This window comes from Morus notabilis, unplaced genomic scaffold, assembly GCF_000414095.1.
Source record: "Morus notabilis unplaced genomic scaffold, ASM41409v2 Scaffold283, whole genome shotgun sequence".
Classification (NCBI taxonomy): domain Eukaryota; kingdom Viridiplantae; phylum Streptophyta; class Magnoliopsida; order Rosales; family Moraceae; genus Morus; species Morus notabilis.
Genome location: NW_010360513.1, coordinates 111,012 through 130,124, shown reverse-complemented (window position 1 = coordinate 130,124; position 19,113 = coordinate 111,012). Strand labels below are relative to the sequence as shown.

General features: G+C 35.7%; 3 protein-coding genes across 9 annotated transcripts in view; 2 read left to right on the top strand and 1 right to left on the bottom strand.

Moving 5' to 3' along the window:
• Nucleotides 1-7,931: 7,931 nt before the first annotated feature.
• Nucleotides 7,932-11,401, bottom strand: LOC21405457 (187-kDa microtubule-associated protein AIR9). Of its 3 annotated transcripts, XM_024164652.1 has the most exons (4): nucleotides 11,231-11,401; nucleotides 11,033-11,153; nucleotides 9,936-10,796; nucleotides 7,932-8,292 (listed from the first exon to the last, which is right to left on the bottom strand). In XM_024164652.1, exons 3-4 carry the CDS (start codon nucleotides 10,773-10,775, stop codon nucleotides 8,185-8,187), a joined length of 948 nt encoding a protein of 315 aa, XP_024020420.1. In that variant the 5' UTR covers nucleotides 10,776-10,796; nucleotides 11,033-11,153; nucleotides 11,231-11,401; the 3' UTR covers nucleotides 7,932-8,184. The 3 variants fall into 3 exon arrangements, with proteins under 3 accessions (XP_024020420.1, XP_010094898.1, XP_024020421.1); XM_010096596.2 differs by having other exon boundaries at nucleotides 11,033-11,401; XM_024164653.1 differs by having other exon boundaries at nucleotides 8,204-8,278; nucleotides 11,033-11,401.
• Nucleotides 11,402-12,761: 1,360 nt separating this feature from the next.
• LOC21411544 lies at nucleotides 12,762-16,867 on the top strand. Of its 5 annotated transcripts, XR_002902088.1 has the most exons (5): nucleotides 12,762-12,973; nucleotides 13,307-13,656; nucleotides 13,745-15,707; nucleotides 15,923-16,065; nucleotides 16,253-16,867. XR_002902088.1 is itself a non-coding variant. In XM_024164623.1 (4 exons), the coding sequence occupies exons 2-4, from the start codon at nucleotides 13,310-13,312 to the stop codon at nucleotides 16,280-16,282; spliced, it is 2,319 nt and encodes a 772-aa protein (XP_024020391.1). In that variant the 5' UTR covers nucleotides 12,762-12,973; nucleotides 13,307-13,309; the 3' UTR covers nucleotides 16,283-16,867. The 5 variants fall into 5 exon arrangements, 4 of the variants coding, with proteins under 4 accessions (XP_024020391.1, XP_024020390.1, XP_024020388.1 ...); XM_024164623.1 differs by lacking the exon at nucleotides 15,923-16,065 and having other exon boundaries at nucleotides 13,745-15,686; XM_024164622.1 differs by lacking the exon at nucleotides 15,923-16,065 and having other exon boundaries at nucleotides 13,745-15,704.
• A 1,383-nt stretch (nucleotides 16,868-18,250) lies between these two features.
• LOC112091316 overlaps nucleotides 18,251-19,113 on the top strand; it is a 2,148-nt gene continuing 1,285 nt past the window's right edge. The window contains exons 1-2 of the mRNA XM_024164630.1: nucleotides 18,251-18,867; nucleotides 19,068-19,101. Of these exons, the coding sequence (XP_024020398.1) occupies nucleotides 18,596-18,867; nucleotides 19,068-19,101 (306 nt within the window). The 5' untranslated portion in view covers nucleotides 18,251-18,595. The remainder of the gene's footprint in view (nucleotides 18,868-19,067; nucleotides 19,102-19,113) is intronic.

Sequence of the window (19,113 nt, the reverse complement as noted above, 5' to 3'; positions counted from 1 at the left end):
AAAAATAATGAAATTTTGCACACACGATGCTTACATTTTACTAGGTGTGCCAGAAAAAAAATGGACTAAAAAATTTACCAAAAACGTAAAACGCAGTCAAAGAGGCCTTGGCCCACGTACTAGGGCGCCCAGGGGCCCGTACAAGGTCCGGAATAGGTCAAAAATTTACATTTTTATTGATGTTTATCATTCTAAAATTAATATATGATTTTTGGGAATTAATGCAACAAGCGGCACCATTTTTTGATGAATATTCTATTTTTTTATGATTTTCCTTATTTCTCATCTTTAAAAAATAAAGTAAAATAAAAACAACGTCAAAAAATATTGAAATTTAGCAGAAACGATCCCTACATTTTTCTAGACATGCCAGAAAAAATGGGCCTAAAATGATGGGAAAAGAAAAGTAAAACACTTTCAAAATACCCCCGACCCGCGTAGTTGGGTGCCCAGGGGCAAGCTCAGGGATCGGCATGGGTCAACAATTTACATTTTTATTTATGTTTTACATTCTAAAATTAATATATCATTTTTAGGAATTAATGCAACCAGCGGCACCATTTTTTGATGAATATTCTATTTTTTATGATTTTCTTTATTTTTTGTCTTTAAAAAATATAATAAAATAAAAAGGACGTCAAAAAATAATGAAATTTCACAGAAATGATACCTACATTTTTCAAGTCATGGCAAAAAAAAAAAATGGGCCTAAAAAATGACAATAAAAAATAAAACGCTGTCAAAAGGCCCCCGGCCCGCATAGTTGGCCCCCCAGGGGCCAGCTTAGGGACCGGGATGGGTAAAAAATTTACATTTTTATTTATGTTTTGTATTCAAAAATTAATATATGATTTTTAGGAACTAATGCAACAAGTGGCACCTTTTGTTCATGAATATTCTATTTTTTATGATTTTTTTATTTTTCATCTTTAAAAAATATAACAAAATAAAAACGAGGTCAAAAAAAAATAAAATTTTGTAGACACAATCCTTACATTTTTCTAGGGATGCCAGAAAAAATTGACTCAAAAAATAACTAACAAGTAAAATGTTGTCAGAAAGACCCCGGCACGCACAGCAGGGCTCCCAGGGTCCAGCTCAGGGGCTGGGATAGGTAAAAAATTTACATTTTTATTTATGTTTGATATTCTAAAATTAATTATGATTTTTAGGAATTAATACAATAAGCGACACCATTTTTTGAAGAATATTCTATTTTTTATGATTTTCTTTACTTTTTGAATTTAAAAAATATAATAAATAAAAACGACGTGAAAAAATAATGAAATTTTGCAGACACGATCCTTAATTTTTTTCTAGGCATGCCACAAAAAATGGACTCAAAAAATGACCAATACAGTAAAACACTGTCAAAAAGCCCACTGCACGCGTGGTGGGTTGCACAGGGGCAAGCTCAGGGGCCAGGATGGATAAAAAATTTACAATTTTATTTATCTTTTGCATTCTAAAATTATTATATGATTTTTGAGAATTACTGTAACAAGCGGCACTATTTTTTGATGAATATTCTATTTTTTATGATTTTCTTTATTTCTCATCTTTAAAAAATATAGTTAAATAAAAATGACGTCAAAAAATAATGAAATTTTGCAAAAACGATCCCAACATTTTTCTAGATATGCCAGAAAAAATAGGCCTCAAAAGATGACAAAAAAAAAAGTAAAACCCTGTCCAAAGGCCCCCAACCTGCGTAGTTGGGCGCCCAGGGGCCAGCTTAGGGACCAGAATGGGTCAACAATTTACATTTTTATTTAAGTTTTGCATTATAAAATTAATATATTATTTTTAGGAATTAATGCAACCAGCGACACCATTTTTTAATAAATATTCTATTTTTTTAATGAATTTCTTTATTGTCTTTAAAAAATATAATAAAATAAAAACGACGTCAAAAAATAATAAAATTTTGCAAAACGATCCTTACATTTTTACAAGCATGCCAAAAAAATGGGCCAAAAAAATGACAAAAAAAGTAAAACGCTGTTAAAAAACCTCCGGCCCGCGAAGTGGGGCGCCAGGGGCAAGCTCAGTCGCCGGGATGGGTCAAATATTTACATTTTTATGTATGTTTTACATTCTAAAATTAATATATGATTTTTAGGAATTAATGCAACAAGCGACACAATTTTTTTGATGAATATTCTATTTTTTATGATTTTTTTTATTTTTTGTTATAAAAAATATAATAAAATAAAAATGACAAAAAATAGTGAAATTTTACAGACACAATCCTTATATTTTTCTAGGCATGCCACAAAAAATGGACGCAAAAAATGACCAAAAAATAAAATGCTGTAAAAAAGCCCACTGCCCGCGTAGTGGGGCGCCCAGGGGCCAGCTCAGGGGCCGGGATGTGTCAAAAATTTACATTTTTATTAATGTTTTGTATTCTAAAATTAATATATGATTTTTGGGAATTAATGCAACAAGCGGCACTATTGTTTTATGAATATTCTATTTTTGATCATTTTCCTTATTTTTCATTTTTAAAAAATGCAATAAAATAAAATCGAAGTCAAAAAATAATGAAATTTAATACACACGATCCCTACAATTTTCTAGGTGTGCCAGAAGAAAATAGCCTGAAAAAATGGCAGAAAAAAGTGAAACATTATCAAAAAGCCCCTGGCCTGCGTCGTGGGGCGCCCGGGGCAAGCTCAGGGGCCGAGACGGCTCAAAATTTATATTTTTATTTATCTTTTGTATTCTAAAATTAATATGTAATTTTTAGTAATTAATGCAACAAGCAGCACCATTTTTTGATCAATACTCTAGTTTTTATGATTTTCTTTATTTTTCATCTTTAAGAAATATAATAAAATAAAAACGACGTCAAAAAATAATGAAATTTTGCAGACACGGCCCTTACATTTTTCTAGGGATTCCAGAAAAAAAAAGAGCATAAAAACAAGGGAAAAAAAGAACGCGTTCAAAAAGCCCCCGGGCTGCGTAGTGGGGCGCCCAGGGGCGAGCTCAAGTGCCGGGATGGGTCAAAATTTTATATTTTTATTTTTGTTTTGGATTCTAAAATTAATATATGATTTCTAGAAATTAATGCAACAAGCAGCGCAATTTTTTGATGAATGTTTTATTTTTTATCATTTTCTTTATTTTTGTCGTTAAACAATATAATAAAATAAAAACCTTATAAAAAATAATGGAATTTTGCAGACACATTCCTTACATTTTTCTAGGCTTGCCAGAAAAAAAATGGATTGAAAAAAGGACAAAAAAAGTAAAACGCTGTCAAAAAATCCCGGCCCGCATTGTGGGGCGCCCAGGGGCCAGCTCAAGGGCCAGGATGGATGAAAAATTTACATTTTTTTTATATTTTGCATTCGAAAATTAATATATGATTTTTAGGAATTAATGCAAGAAGCGGCACCATTTTTTGATTAATATTCTATTTTTTATGCTTTTCTTGATTTTTCGTCTTTAAAAAATATAATAGAATAAAAACGACGTCAAAAAATAATGAAATTTTATATGCACGGTCCTTACATTTTTCTAGGCATGCCAAAAAAAGGCCCCAAAAAGTAAAATGCTATGAAAAAGCCCCCGGCCAGCGTTGTAGGGCGCCCAGGGGCCAGCTCAAGAGCCGAGATAGGTCAAAATTTATATTTTTATTTATGTTTTGCATTCTAAAATTAACATATGATTTTTAGGAATTAATGCACCAAGCAGCACAATTTTTTTGATAAATATTCTATTTTTTATTATTTTCTTTATTTTTTTTGTCTTTAAAAATACAATATAATAAAATTTTGCAGACTCCACACATTTTTCTAGGCATGCCAGAAAAAAATGGCTTGAAAAAATGACAAAAAAGTAAAACGCTATCAAAAAGCCCAAGACCCGCGTAGTGGGGCGCCCAGGGGCCAGCTCATGGGCCGAGATTGGTCAAAAATTTACCTTTTTATTTATATTTTGCATTCTAAAATTAATATATGATTTTTAGGAATTAATGCAATAAGCGGCACCATTTTTTGATGGATATTCTATTTTTTATGCTTTTCTTTCTTTTTTGTCTTTAAAAAATATAATAAAACAAAGACGACTTCAAAAAATAATGAAATTTTGCATGCAATATTCTTACATTTTCCTAGGCATGACAGAAAAAAAATGACAAAAAAGTAAAATGTTGTCAAAAAGCCCTTGACTCGCGTTGTGGGGCGCCCAGGGGCAGCTCAGGGGCCTGGATGGATAAAAAATTTACATTTTTATTTATGTTTTGCATTAAAAAATTAATATATAATTTTTAGCAATTAATACAACAAGCGACACCATTTTTTGATGAATATTCTATTTTTTATGATTTTCCTTATTTTCCATCTTTAAAAAATATAATAAAATAAAAACGATGTCCAAAAATAATGAAAATTTTACAAACACGATCCTTACATTTTTCTAGGCTTGCCAGAAAAAATATGCCCTAATAAATGACAAAAAAAGGTAAACCGCTGTCAAAAAGCCCCTAGCCCGCGTAGTGGGGCGCCGAGGGGCCAACTCAGGGGCCGGAATGAGTCAAAAATTTAAATTTTTATTTTTGTTTTACATTCTAAAATTAATATATGATTTTTATGAATTAATGCAACAAGCAACACCATTTTTTCATTAATATTCTATTTTTTTATGATTTTCTCAATTTCTCGTCTTTAAAAAATATAATAAAATAAAAACAATGTCAAAAAATAATGAAATTTTATAGACATGATCCTTACATTTGTCTAGACATGCCAAAAAAGAAGGCCTCAAAAAAATGAAAAAAAAAAAAGAAGTAAAACGCTGTCAAAAAGCCTTCGGCCCGTGTAGTAGGGCACCCAGGGGCCAGCTCAGGGATCAGGATGGGTCAAAAAGTTACATTTTTATATATGTTTTGCATTCAAAAATAAATATATGATTTTTATAAATTAATGCAGCTACCCGCAACATTTTTTCATGAATATTCTATTTTTTATGATTTTCTTTACTTTTCCTCTTTAAAAATATAATAAAATAAAGACAACGTAAAAAAATATTGAAATTTTACAAGCACGGTCCTTACAATTTTCTAGGCATGCTAAAAAAAGGCCTAAAAGATGAGAAAAAAAAGTAAAACGCTGTCAAAAAGCCCCCGGCCCGCATAATGGGCCGCCCAGGGACTACCTTAGGGGCCGGGATGGGTCAAAAATTTACTTTTTCATTTTTTTTTTGCATTCCAAAATTAATATATTATTTTTAAGAATTAATACATCAAGCGGCACCATTTTTTTATGACTATTCTATTTTTTATGATTTTCTTTATTTTTCGTCTTTAAAAATTATAATAAAATAAAAAATACGTCAAAAAATAATGAAATTTTGCAGACATGGTCCTTAGATTTTTCTAGGCATGTTAGAAAGAAAATGGCCAGAAAAAATGACAAAAAAAAGTAAAACGCTGTCAAAAGCCACCGGCCCGCGTAATGAGGCGCCCAGGGACCAACTCAGGGACCGTGATGGGTCAAAAATTTACATTTTTATTTATATTTTACATTCTAAAATTAATATATGATTTTTAAGAATTAATGCAATAAGCGACACCATTTTTTGATGAATATTCTATATTTTATGCTTTTCTTGATTTTTCGTCTTTAAAAAATATAATAAAATAAAAATGACGTCAAAAAGTAATGAAATTTTGCATGCAGGATTCTTACATTTTTCTAGGCATGCGAGAACAAAATGGCCTCAAAAAATGACAAAAAAGTAAAACGTTGTCAAAAAGACCCCGACCCGCGTAGTGGGGCGCCCAAGGGCCAACTTAAGGGCCGGGATGGGTAAAAAATTTACCTTTTATTTATTTTTGGCATTCTAAAATTAATATATCATTTTTAAGCATTAATGCAAGAAGCGGCACTATTTTTTATGAATATTCTATTTTTTATGATTTTCCTTATTTTTTATCTTTCAACAATATAATAAAATAAAAACGATGTCAAAAAATAATGAAATTTTGCAGACCAGAAAAAGATGGCCTCAAAAAATGACAAAAAAAGAGTAAAACACTATCAAAAAGTTGACGGCCCGCGTAGTTGGGCGCTCAGGGGCCTGCTCAGGGGCCGGGATGGGTTAAAAATTTACATTTTTATCTATGTTTTACTTTTTCATATTAATATGACTTTTAAGAATTAATGCAACAAGCAACAATATTTTTTGATAAATATTCTATTTTTTACGATTTCCTTTATTTTTCGCCTTAAAAAAATATAATAAAATAAAAACGACTTCAAAAAATAATGAAATTTTGCAGGCGCGATCCTTACATTTTTCTAGGCAAGGACACTCCCGGGAGACCACCGGGGGACCCCCGGGACACCACCGGGGCACACACAGGGTACCCCAGGGGCACGGAGCCCACCGGGGGACCCCCGGGACACCACCGGGGCACACACAGGGTCCCCCAGGGGCACCGTCGGGTCAGCCCCGGGGCACCCCCGGGCCACCGCCGGGGCACCCCCCGGGAGACGACCCCCGAGACACCCCCAGGAAACCCCTGGGCCACCCCAGGGAGACCCTCGGGAAGCCCCCGAGACACCCCGGGAAAACCGCGAAGACCCCCGGCAGACCCCTGGGAGACCGCCGGGACACCCGCGGGACACCTCTGGGACACCCCCAGGGCACCCCTGGGACACCCCCGGGACACCCCTGGGGGACCGCCAGGACACCCCCAGGGCACCTACAGGGTACCCCGGGGGCACAGCCGGGTCAGCCCCGGGGCAACCCCGGGACACCCCCAGGGCAGCCCCAAGAAACCCCCGAGACACCCCCAAGACACCCCCGGGGCACCCACGGGGGACCCCGGGGGCCCAGCCAGGTTAGCCCTAGAACACCCCCGGGACACCCCCATGACACCCCAGGGACACCCCCATGACACCCCCGAAACGCCCCCGGGTCGCCGTCAAACAATTCTGAAATTTTACAAACACGATCCTACATTTTTTTAAGCATGCATGCAAAAAAAGAAATTACCCTCAAAAAATGTAAAAAGAACGATGTCAAAAAGTTTCCTGACCGAGCAATGGGGTACCATGTGGCCGAGGGGGTCAAAAATTATGTTTTGCATCCCAAAATTAATACACAATTTTTAAGAATTAATGCAACAAGCAAAACAATTTTTCGATGAATAATCCATTTTTTTTATGATTTTCTCTATTTTCAACATTTAAAAAATAAAATCAAATAAAAACGACATCAACAAATTCTGAAAATTTACATACACGGTCCTTAAATTTTTCTGAGCATGCCTACAAAAAAAAAATCACCTAAAAAAAAGGAAGAAAAAACGATGTCAAAAAACTCTCGACACGCAGAGAGATCAAAAATTCACATTTTTATTTATGTTTTGCATCCTAAAATTAATAAACGATTTTTCAGAATTAATGCAATAAGCAGCACTATTTTTTTATGAATATTCTTTTTTTCTTTATGATTTTATCTATTTTTCGCCTTTGAAAAATAAAATATGAATAAAAACGACGTCAACAAATTTTAAAATTTTACAAACACAATCGTTACATTTTTCTAAACATGTTTTTCTCCATAAGACGAATGGAAAAAACCTTTTCAAGTAATACACCAATTTTCATCTATCATCGTAACATCATAAGTAGCCATCTTGTATGAAAAGTTCCTTGGAAAATAAAAACCACAGTTGGACCACAATCTAGAAGCTCAATCTTTCTTATAGTTTCCATAAATTGGGTATTTTAATAAAATCTACATGCCATTGCACTTTGATATACATTGTAACGGCTTAAGCTTCAAGAACCAATAAATCCTGAAAGAACCAAGCATACCAAACCTGCATCTCTCTTCAATATAAAAGCCACATAGCTTGTGACAATTTAACAATTTCGAGATGAGGAAATGAAATTCAAAGAGCACTCCTTATGATAAGCAGTGTTATATAAAATACTTATCAGGTTTTCACATTCATAAGATGTCTAAAGAAGAGAAAGTTGCCGAATACTTCTTTTCTTTTCCGTACTTTGTCTAATACATAATCATAAGGTGTTAATTTAACATAAACAAAAGTCTCTTTTAAAATCCCAACTACGCTTGATAAAGCCATTCATATTAGTGAAGGAGGCAACAAACTGGGTGAAAGAAATTTTACACAGAAACCAATAGCAAAAACTCTCTTCAGTTTACAGTTACCAGTGTGCATGACAAATTTACCTCCAAATTTGAAGACAAGTTCAACCCACTAGCAGTGAGACTGCGGACCCTGTGACCTCTAAGATCCAGCCTCTGAAAGAATAAGTTAGATAAGCAGTGACAAGAAAAGACTGGAGACACAATTCCCATGCTATAATTGTATTTTCTTCAAATATTATTTAGTATTTACAACCAAAGCAGATTCACACATGGGATCAGAAGCATAAAAACTTTCACAGCATTTCTGCATGTGTTACAGAAGAAGGAGAAGAAGAAACCAAGAAAAAAGTATCAATGACAACCGGTTTCCGGTTTACCACGGGACAGCTTAAAAATATGAATTCGATAGAATATATAATAAAGTATATTTAGAAACAAGAACTAATCTAGCAAAAAGGTAGACACTGATGGCGATGATGAATACAGAAGAAATTAAGGGGTTGTTCTTTTACAATAAAATTTTAAAAAAAGTTTAAACTCGAATTATAATTTTATTTAAATTCATGTTCTTTTATAAAATTTGAGTTTAAACTCGAGTTTAAATTTGAATTTGAACTCGAGTTTAGGACTAAACGCTAGTTTAGGAGCCTGTTCTTTTAGAGTGTGACTTGAGTGTAATTTTTGAGTTGAATTTGAGTTATAACTTAAGTTGAAGTTATAACTTGAGTTTGTATTTGGTTGTGTACATTTGAGTTATGGTTTGAGATAAGAATCTTTTTTTGAGTTTGTGTTTGAGTGAGTCAAAACTTAAATTTATATTTGGTGATGAAAAATTGTAATAGGGTATATGGGTGAAATTTTATTCGTCTTTTCGTTGTCAACGCATAGAAAAAAAATCATCTCAATCAGGATTAAAACGAAAAAGTTATAACATTTTTAAGAATAGAAAAATATTGTTCATTAATTTGAGTTCGAGTTTCTAAACTCGAGTTGAAGGGGACACTTGAACTCGAGTTTTAGTCTCAAACTCGAGTTTAAACTCAAGTTCAAACTTAAAAGAACATGAACTTAAATAAAGTTGGAACTCGAATTATCTTTTTTTGACTTTTTTGGACAGCCGAACACACCCTAAGTTTCCCCTTCAACTCGAGTTTATAAACTCGAACTCAAGTTAATGAACATTATTTTTTTATATTCTTAAAAATGTCATAAATTTTTCCTTTTAATTCTGATTGAGATGATTTTTTTTATGCATTCAAAACGAAAAGATAAATAAAATCCTACCTATATACTCTATTAAAATTTTTCATCACTATTGAGTTTTTATTAAAATACTATTTAAATACAAATTTAAGTTTTGACTCACCTAAACATAAACTTAAAAAGATTTTCAATTCAAATCATAACTTAAATATACACGTCCACACATAAACTCAAGTTACAATTTTAACTCAAGTTATAACTCAAAACTCAACTTAAGAACATCACTCAAGTCAACCCTACCTCAAAAATGTAAAATAACAACCCTAAGTCGCCAGTTCGTTGCATGTTGAATTGGAGAGGAAATTATAGGAGAAGAACAATGCAGATAGTCAGGCAAAGGCATTTGGAATTGCATCTAGAAATTATACATAAAACCAGTTGTCAAAGGGGATGATACAATGCACCGAGAGCTACTCTTCAACAAATTCCAGAAACATTTCTCAGAAAAGCTAAAAATGACAAACCCAGAGAACAAAGCTATTGTGATCACTAACATTTTTAAGGTTTGAAAATCGAAAGAACAAGGCACTTACCACGTCATCACCAGCTTTTATCTCCACCTGGGGAAGAACAATGAACTTCGAATCCCTGATTTCAGGAGTAGCCGCTGCTTTCCTGCGTCCAGATAAATTAGAACCTCGATCCAAAGACGATGATAGAGACGCAGATCTCAATCCACTAGTGAACGTAGGTGATCGAGAAGACGGAGAAGACAGCTTTGAAACCGTCTTCCAAATTGTACTGCTCCCGGTACTATCTACCGAAGTTGAAGGTACCCTTCTTGAAGAAGAAGCAGAAGAGGCAGAAGAAACTGATAGTGATGGCTTGGCTGACGACCTACTAGCAGAAGTGTGATTAGTCACATCAGAATCGATCGACCTTCTCAAACTGCGATCCAATGGCGTCGCCGGAGTTGACTTTCTAGTTTCCGAAGCACTCGTTCTGTTCGAAGGCTTCGTAGCCACTGAAGGCAAAGAACTCCTAAGTTCGTGGAGAGACCGCCTCACAGGCTCCGCGCTCTTCTTCCCAGAGACAGCATCTGCATTGTTCTGCTTCGCGGCAGAGGCAACAGTCGCCTTCTCGGCCAATCCGCCGGTGCTGTTTCGCCTCACCCTCGGAGCCGAATTGGAACTCGGCGAGGAGCCAGTAAGAGTTAATTTCTTCGAACTCGAAGAAGAATCCAGACTAGCTTTTGGCTCCACTTTCTTCCTAACGGAACTTGTCGGTGCCGACACCTTTGAAGCGGCACCCGAGGATTTCGCAGCTTTCGCACCTTTTTTCTCAATTTCCGATGAATCGGCTGGGACTTGCTTCTGCGGAACTTGGGGTTTTACCTTTGGGTCTTCCCCAGGTTGTACTACTGGATCTTCCATTTAAGTTCACCCACAAATGAGCTTCACAAAAACAGAACAAAAACGTTAACCAAAAATTCCAACTTGCTACTGTTTGGTTCTCTAGAAAGGAAAAAAAAAAAAAAAAAGAAACTCGACCATAATAGATTCTGCTCAAGTAACTCAATGCAACTGATTTCCTTCAATTTATCACCAATTTCCAACAACATTTGACAAAATCATAACCATTTCTTTCCGAGAAAAACCCAAAAAAAATAGAAAAATTCACAGCAACTCACCAATCCGAAGTTTTTCACAACTTTAACACGAATTCCTCAACCAGAAAGATCATACTCAGATTCGGATCTACCGCAAAATGCAGGTTCGTTCGACCGAAAATTCGAGCTTGAACGGAACTTCCTGAAGCAGAAACGGCAAAATGTGAATGCGAAATTCAAACGCGACGGAGAGGGAGAAAAGAAGGGGAAAATTGTTACCTAGAAAACGGTTCAGATCTGAAAACTAAAACGGAAACCAGGAAGCATTTCTAGGGTTTATGATGTTTTGGCAGAGAAAGCGTGGAAGTATTCGGAAAAAAATAATAATAATACTGGAGTTGGGGAGAGAAAAAGCAAAAGTGGTTATGGGATTTTCTTTTTTTTTTTTCCTCTGAGTGGCGGTGGTGGTGGGATTTAGAACAATAATAATCCTTTGTGTTTGAAAAAAAATAAAACGATCGTTTTAGAGTTTAACTCAAAAAAAAGTTTAAATTTAAATTATAATTTTATTTAAATGTATATTTTTTTATAAAAGTTAAGTTTTAATTTGAGTTTGAGATTAAAATTTGAGTTTAAATTTTTTATTTTAACTCAAATTTTTAAACTCAAACTTAATGAACATTCTTTTTTCTATTATTAAAAATGTCATAATTTTTTCATTCTAATTTCGATTGAGATGATTTTTTTTCTATGTATTAACAATGAATAGACGAATAAAACTCCACTCATATACCCTATTAAAATTTTTCATCACCATTGAGTTTTTATTAAATTATTATCTAAATATAAATTCAAGTTTTGACTCACCTAAATGCAAACTCAAATAGATTCTCAATTCAAACCATAACTCAAAATGTGCACATCCAAACACAAACTCAAACTAGAGTCTTAACTCAAACCATATTTAAATACATCTTAACTCAAATCAAGATTTAAACTCAAGTCACTCTAACTCAAATGAATAAGCTCTAAATTTTTTGGATTCATATTTTTGCGTATAATTGTTAACGTTTTTTTTTTTTTTTTTTTTTTGAGGTATTATTTAGCATAGTTTAAGTTTACAGATTAAACTAAATTTCACGTTAGTAACATACTTTTCAGTGGCCGAACAAAATGAAAGTTATTTTGGGGTGAATTGCCTGGTTTGAATTTTATTATTTTAAATTTTAAATTTTTTTATTTGAATAAAAAAATTTAAACTGTGTGATTTAAATTATAATTTAAAGTAAAGTTTGAACATGCAGTTAAAAATTTAATTTGAACATTAAATAAAATTTGAATTTGTGTTTAAAAGGTGCAAAAAGCACAGAGTGAGTCCCTTTTTATTTGTCATAAAGGGTTTAAACGGTTAAATTTAAAATGAGTTAAACTCTAAAGTTTAATAATTTAACTTAATTTTAATATAAAATATAATTTAAACTGCATACTTATTAAAAATGAGTTTAAACTGTGCTCATAATAGTAAAATAAACGGGAGCCTTATTTATTTGTTGGTTTGAATCGAAAACAAAAGGAATTTTTGCACAAACTGTTGTATCATTTTTTAGGCCCAACTTTAAGTTTGGATATTATCGCGGAACTTGAATTCAAGAATAGATTTTTTTTGTGTAAACTAATAGTTGTTTGGTGCATCTTTTTAATTTGAATCATAAATAACAATTCAACAGTAGTCAATATTCACCTTACCAGTAGAGAAAAAGTTCACCCTTTTCCATATATATCTAATATACACGCCAATTATTTAGTTGAAAAATAAATAATCAAATTGCGCACAATTCCTCTCTCTCTCTATCTACACTCTGTGTCCGTACCCTCTGTACGGAAGACTCTATTTGGAATCATAGCCGTAAGAAGTGGGTAGTCTTGTTTCTAATTGAGAGGCGAAATCCAAACTCCAAATCCAGATTGAGGATTCTAACATCGTTCCTTCAAATTCACTTCCTCATTTGTGTTTTTCGAAAGGTAAAAAATCCCCTCGTTTTCCTTTCAAAAAAAAAATCCCCTCTTTTTTTTTTTTTTCAATTGTCTTCTTCTAATTATATCTCTTCTAGGGTTTTATAAATCCCCTTCTTATTTTTAGTACATTTCGGGTTTTATTGCTCTATTTTATCGCTTTAGGCAATCTTTAACAGGGAACAGAATTGTAAACTTCTTTTTATTCGAATAATAAGTTATTTCTCTGTGGTTTAGATTATGATCAGTTAGATAGAAAGAGGGCAAGAACAAAAAAAAAATCTGACTGGTTTGATCAGTTTCGTATTGAATTATGAAGAATTTCGTCGGAATTTGAGGCAGGTCATGGCGGGGGAAAAAATCATAGTTATATGTCAATCTGGGGGTGAATTTGTGAATGGTAAAGATGGTACATTGTCTTACAAGGGAGGTGATGCTCATGCCATAGACATTGATGATCAGATTAAGTTTAATGACTTTAAGACGGAAGTTGCGGAGATGTTCAATTATAGCATCAATTCGATGTCTATTAAATACTTTCTTCCCGGAAACAAGAAGACCCTCATTACGATTTCAAACGACAAGGATTTAAACCGCATGATAAAGTTCCATGGGAATTCTGCCACGGCAGATGTTTATGTCATAATGGAAGAGGTTGTCGCGCCGGATGTCTCGAACATGCCCGCCAGTAGGTAGTTTTCTTAGTTTCTGATATGGTGATTTTTTTGTGCTGGTTTGGTTTTGTTTGCTTCTGTTGTTTGAATTTTCTGGGTTTTGTAGGTCGAGCAGGACGACTTTGTCGGAAACTGTGGTTCCAATTGATGCCGCCCCTGATGTCGTGAATGATGTTGTGGGTGATACTGCCCAACACGATATGGCAATCGATGTTGCCGATGATAAAAACCAAGTTGATGCTCAGGTCGGTGTGCCAGCTGGGGTTGCACCCATTTTTCCTCTTGTTGGTCCAAACAATGAGAAGAATGCTAAATCTGCGCAGCAGTGGCAGAATTCTATAACTGGTGTGGGTCAAAGATTCAGTGGTGTTCATGAATTTCGAGAGTCATTGCGTAAATATGCCATTGCGCATCAGTTTGCATTTAGGTATAAGAAGAATGATAGTCATCGGGTGACTGTCAAGTGCAAAGCGGAAGATTGCCCTTGGAGAATTCATGCATCGCGGTTGTCAACTACTCAATTGATATGCATTAAGAAAATGAACCCGATCCATACTTGTGAAGGAGCTGTTGCAACAACTGGGCATCAGGCGACTAGGAGTTGGGTGGCAAGCATTATTAAGGAGAAGTTAAAAGTTCTCCCAAATTATAAGCCCAAGGATATCGTAAATGACATCAAGCAAGAATACGGAATACAGTTGAACTACTTTCAAGCCTGGCGTGGGAAGGAAATTGCAAAGGAGCAGCTTCAGGGATCATACAAAGAGGCATATAATCAGTTACCTTCCTTCTGCGAGAGGATAATGGAGACCAATCCGGGTAGTCTAGCCAATTTTACCACTAAGGAAGACTCCAGTTTCCATCGCCTGTTTGTCTCATTCCATGCCTCACTGTATGGTTTCCAACAAGGTTGCAGGCCTCTGCTTTTCCTCGATGCCTTACCCTTGAAGTCAAAGTACCAAGGCACTTTATTAGCTGCAACATCGGCAGATGGGGACGATGGCGTTTTCCCTGTTGCTTTCGCTGTGGTTGATGCAGAGACTGATGACAACTGGCATTGGTTTTTATTACAACTTAAATTAGCATTAATAACATCTTGTCCACTGACATTTGTGGCAGACAGACAGAGGGGTTTAAAGGAATCGATTGCAGAGATATTCAAGGGTTCTTTCCATGGTTACTGCCTACGGTACTTGACTGAGCAACTTCTTAAAGACCTGAAAGGACAGTTTTCTCATGAGGTGAAACGCCTAATGGTTGAGGATTTTTATGCTGCTGCTTATGCACCAAAGCCCGAAAGCTTCCAAAGGAGTATTGAGAGCATCAAAGGTATTTCACTGGAGGCTTACAATTGGATTGTACAAAGTGACCCACAGAACTGGGCAAATGCCTTTTTTCAGGGTGCCAGATATAACCACATGTCATCAAATTTTGGGGAGTTGTTCTACAGTTGGGCTTCTGATGCACATGAGTTGCCAATAACTCAAATGGTTGACGTAATAAGGGGTAAGATTATGGAGTTGATGTATACACGGCGGACAGAATCTAACCAGTGGTTGACAAGGCTCACTCCATCCATGGAGGAAAAGCTAGAAAAAGAAAACCAGCAAGTCCGTGGACTTCATGTGTTACTGTCAGCTGGTAGCACATTTGAGGTCCGTGGTGATTCGATTGAAATTGTAAACATTGATCACTGGGACTGTAGTTGCAGGGGGTGGCAGCTTACCGGTTTGCCTTGCTGCCACGCAACTGCTGTCATTAGTTGTTTAGCTCAAAGCCCCTATGATTATTGCTCAAGATATTACACAACCGAGAGCTACAGATTAACATACTCAGAGTCAATCCATCCTGTTCCAAACGTGGAGATGCCTTTGCTGCAAGATTCTTCTAAAACTACTCTAGCTGTAACCGTAACCCCTCCTCCTACACGTCGTCCTCCAGGACGGCCCACAACAAAGAAACAAGGATCACAAGACATGTCTAAACGTCAACTGCAGTGCAGCCGATGTAAGGGTCTCGGCCACAACAAGTCCACCTGCAAGGAAATAGTATGGAGCGCTACGACAGTAGTATTATCCTTTCTTACTTAATACTTCTTTTTTTGCAACTTGAGTTTCTGAATCCACACTATGTTTTGCTACACTGAATCCGCACTATTTTTTGCTACATTTTCTTTCATCACATTGATGTCCTTAGCTTGGTCTATATATTCTTGCATACACGAGTCATTTTATGATTGATCATAAAGACTGTCTCTAAGTGTGACTCGCCTGCATGACTCCAGATCGACATTTTAACATGGCAAGGCTGATCATCTCCATTTTTGCATTGCCAGTTAGTCAACCATTTACACGTCTCATCTGAAGCAGAGTGTTTATTACATATCCATGTGCTTCATTCATGCACGTCTAGTATTTGATTGGCAGTGTAAGCTATACCGATAACATGTTAATATGCCACCTTTTCCATGCTGAGTTAGACTTCAGGAATTACCTTCTATTTTTCCCACTTCTCTCCATGCTCTATTTGCTATTGAAACGATTGCTTTTTTTTCCCCTGTTTTTTGTGATAGAAAAGTTGCGAACTGATATCCTTTTACTGGACCTTTTTATAGGATTGCATCACTGGACCAACAGCATCATAATCTGTACATCTAACAAGCTCTTTACGAGGGACAGAGATTTGGAGGACCCCATATTTTTGTTTAAGATAACTTAAATGTATGTAATTATTAGTTTCTCTGCATTTCTTTCCTTCTCTAGTTGTAATGTCAATCAACTTGGGTACCTGGTATTATGAAGATTTAGATTTAGTGCCCATGTATTAGGATAAAACTATTCACTTAGAAAATTAGTTTGAGGTTGCACTCTCTGTCAGCCAGATTTACAGGACATTACTTCTTGATTTAACTTTTTTTGTAAAAGATGACCCATCTCTTGGTACTTCTGAATGGTGAAATACAGCTTATAATGGATGTTTCTCATTCATGATTTCGAGTTCCAAAGTTGATACAAAGAGGTTTGGAGATGCCCGTGATTTTCAACGTCAAGACTCGAAAGGCTCATTTTCTTGTTTGGGGTCACAAGGGCAGAAAAATCCAAACTGGGCCCGAGGATCAAAATGTTTATCTATACCGCAAGTAGGCTCCACCTTTGATCATAAAGACTAAACAGAAAGAAAATGAGCATGGGTGTATCTTGTTTGGAGAAATTTATGAGCCAAGTCTATTTACCGCGTTATTAGGTATAAATGATATCTTAAATTACCAGTTTAATTTTGGTGTCTAGTCAATAATATCATCTGCCACATCATTTAAAAAATTTGAAATGTTCTTTAACTGACTTTATGATACTTGTTCTTTATATGATATGGTAAAAATGTAATTGGTTAGACAGTTTGGAATACCGGAAATTAGACAGATGATCTAAGGGAGATTTGTGATTGTGAGCTCTCAAAGACGTGTGAGTTGGCCCTTTAGAAAGAGGATTCATATGCAAGTTTCTTGTATGTTTACATGGCATCCTATGGGTGAAAAGTGGTATCCATCTAGTTTTGTCTTTGATCTACCAAAAAGAAAAATAATTAATCAAGTTTTGTCTTTAGCGTTGGGAGAATCTGTGGATAAAGATGAGTCATTGTGTTTTGGGTTCCAATGTTTGGATTAGAATGGGAAGGAAAAGGTTGATGGTACTTTATTATTGATCTACCTCGTCTTAAAATGATAATCAGTCTCTAGTTAAACGCTTTAACACTTAATGAGTTGTTTAGAAGCTATACTCAAATTTATATCAGAATTTTACTATAGTGTTTTTTAGCTTATAAAGAGTTTAAATTTCAAAATTTTTTATCTCACGAGGTTTTCACAATGAACTTAAATCATGATTTAAGTATACTTTCTAAACAAGTCTTTGAATTACTCGCTCAAACACAACTTAAAACCCAGTCAATTAGAACAGTTTAAAAAGAAAAACATCTAAACTTTTACTATTACTTATTGAGTTTTTTTAGTAGGACCAGTAAAAATGAGTTACTGGTAGTTCTCTACTTTTCAACCGTTATATTTATATCAAAAACTATTTGTGATGCATACTCTTTTAACTTAATGTGATTTTGACAAGATCTAATAATTAAAAATTGACACTATTAATAAATAGATCTATAAAGGAAAGTCCTCTTTTTACAACTTTCTTCTTTTTCACTCTATCAAGTGTCATTATAGATTTTAGATTCTAAACTTTATGACATAAGCTTCCTCTTTTTTTTTTCTTTTTGAGATTTTTATAATAGGTCTTAAAAAAATTAAGCTACTGGTTATTCTCTATTTTTAATTATTAAATCTTGATTAGAAATTGTTTATTTTACATGTTTTTTTGAGTTTAATGTGATTTTGACATGGTAAAAAATAGACACTATAATCATACTGTAGAAGGATTTTATTTTAGTTGGGCACAAAACATTAGAACTTTGAGTAGCCAAATGGTTGATTATGTATATTGATCAATCTTAATCCTCTCACTAATTTAAAAAAACGAATTATTTTCATAATATCAGTAGCAAAGAAAATTATTTTCACAATGAAACGACACCGTTTGTTGGGTTAAAGGCACTCCATCCTTGGTCAGCACTCACCACCAAACAATCAAACCTCAAACTCATCTGGTCTCTCGTTTTCTCCTCACTGCAACTAAAATCTCCCTTCACCTATGAACCCTAATCACAGAATACAACTGAACTCCCAAGAAGAAGAAGAAGAAATCACACCCAAAAAAATCTCACATTTTCTCAGAGGAGCAGTAAACTTGCATGTATTGCTCTCTCTCTCTCTCCTCTTTCTCTCTCTACCCTAAAAAACCATAATGGCAACCGACTAAGAAATCTCCCAAATTCAAATCGGCAAATCCCTAGGGTTCCATATTCCTCTCTCCGGCCTCAGTATTTTTATTTTCATCCAACGGCAATGAACCACCAGCCACTGGCGAAGCCCAGCCCCAATCCGCTTCCGGCGAGCAACAACGGCCGGTCGGCATCGGAGTGTGGGAACTGCGGGTCCCAGAAGCGGTGGATCCTCCACCATGTTCGGATCAGAGGGATCCACCGCCGCCTCTGCACCTCCTGCGTCCTCCGCCTCCATCCGTCGTCGTTTTGCCCTAGCTGCTTCCAGTTTTACGACAACGCCAACGTCCCTCCCTCCTCCAAGCGCCTCACCTGCTCCAAATGCTCCTCCTTCACCCACTCGGGAACTGCGGGTCCCAGAAGCGGTGGATCCTCCACCATGTTCGGATCAGAGGGATCCACCGCCGCCTCTGCACCTCCTGCGTCCTCCGCCTCCATCCGTCGTCGTTTTGCCCTAGCTGCTTCCAGTTTTACGACAACGCCAACGTCCCTCCCTCCTCCAAGCGCCTCACCTGCTCCAAATGCTCCTCCTTCACCCACTCTCACTGCGCTCCTCCGCCAGCCGCCTCGGCAGCCCCGGGG

Bases quoted from the DNA above. Each gene is read 5' to 3' on its own strand.
- LOC21405457 (XM_010096596.2), bottom strand. From the start codon at position 10,775: ATGGAAGATCCAGTAGTACAACCTGGGGAAGACCCAAAGGTAAAACCC. The intron at 8,293-9,935 runs GTAAGTGCCTTG...TTATTCTTTCAG, and splicing joins TAAAAGCTGGTGATGACGTG to AGGCTGGATCTTAGAGGTCA.
- LOC21411544 (XM_024164620.1), top strand. From the start codon at position 13,310: ATGGCGGGGGAAAAAATCATAGTTATATGTCAATCTGGGGGTGAATTT. The intron at 13,657-13,744 runs GTAGTTTTCTTA...TGGGTTTTGTAG, and splicing joins TCGAACATGCCCGCCAGTAG to GTCGAGCAGGACGACTTTGT. The intron at 15,708-16,252 runs GTATTATCCTTT...ACCTTTTTATAG, and splicing joins TATGGAGCGCTACGACAGTA to GATTGCATCACTGGACCAAC.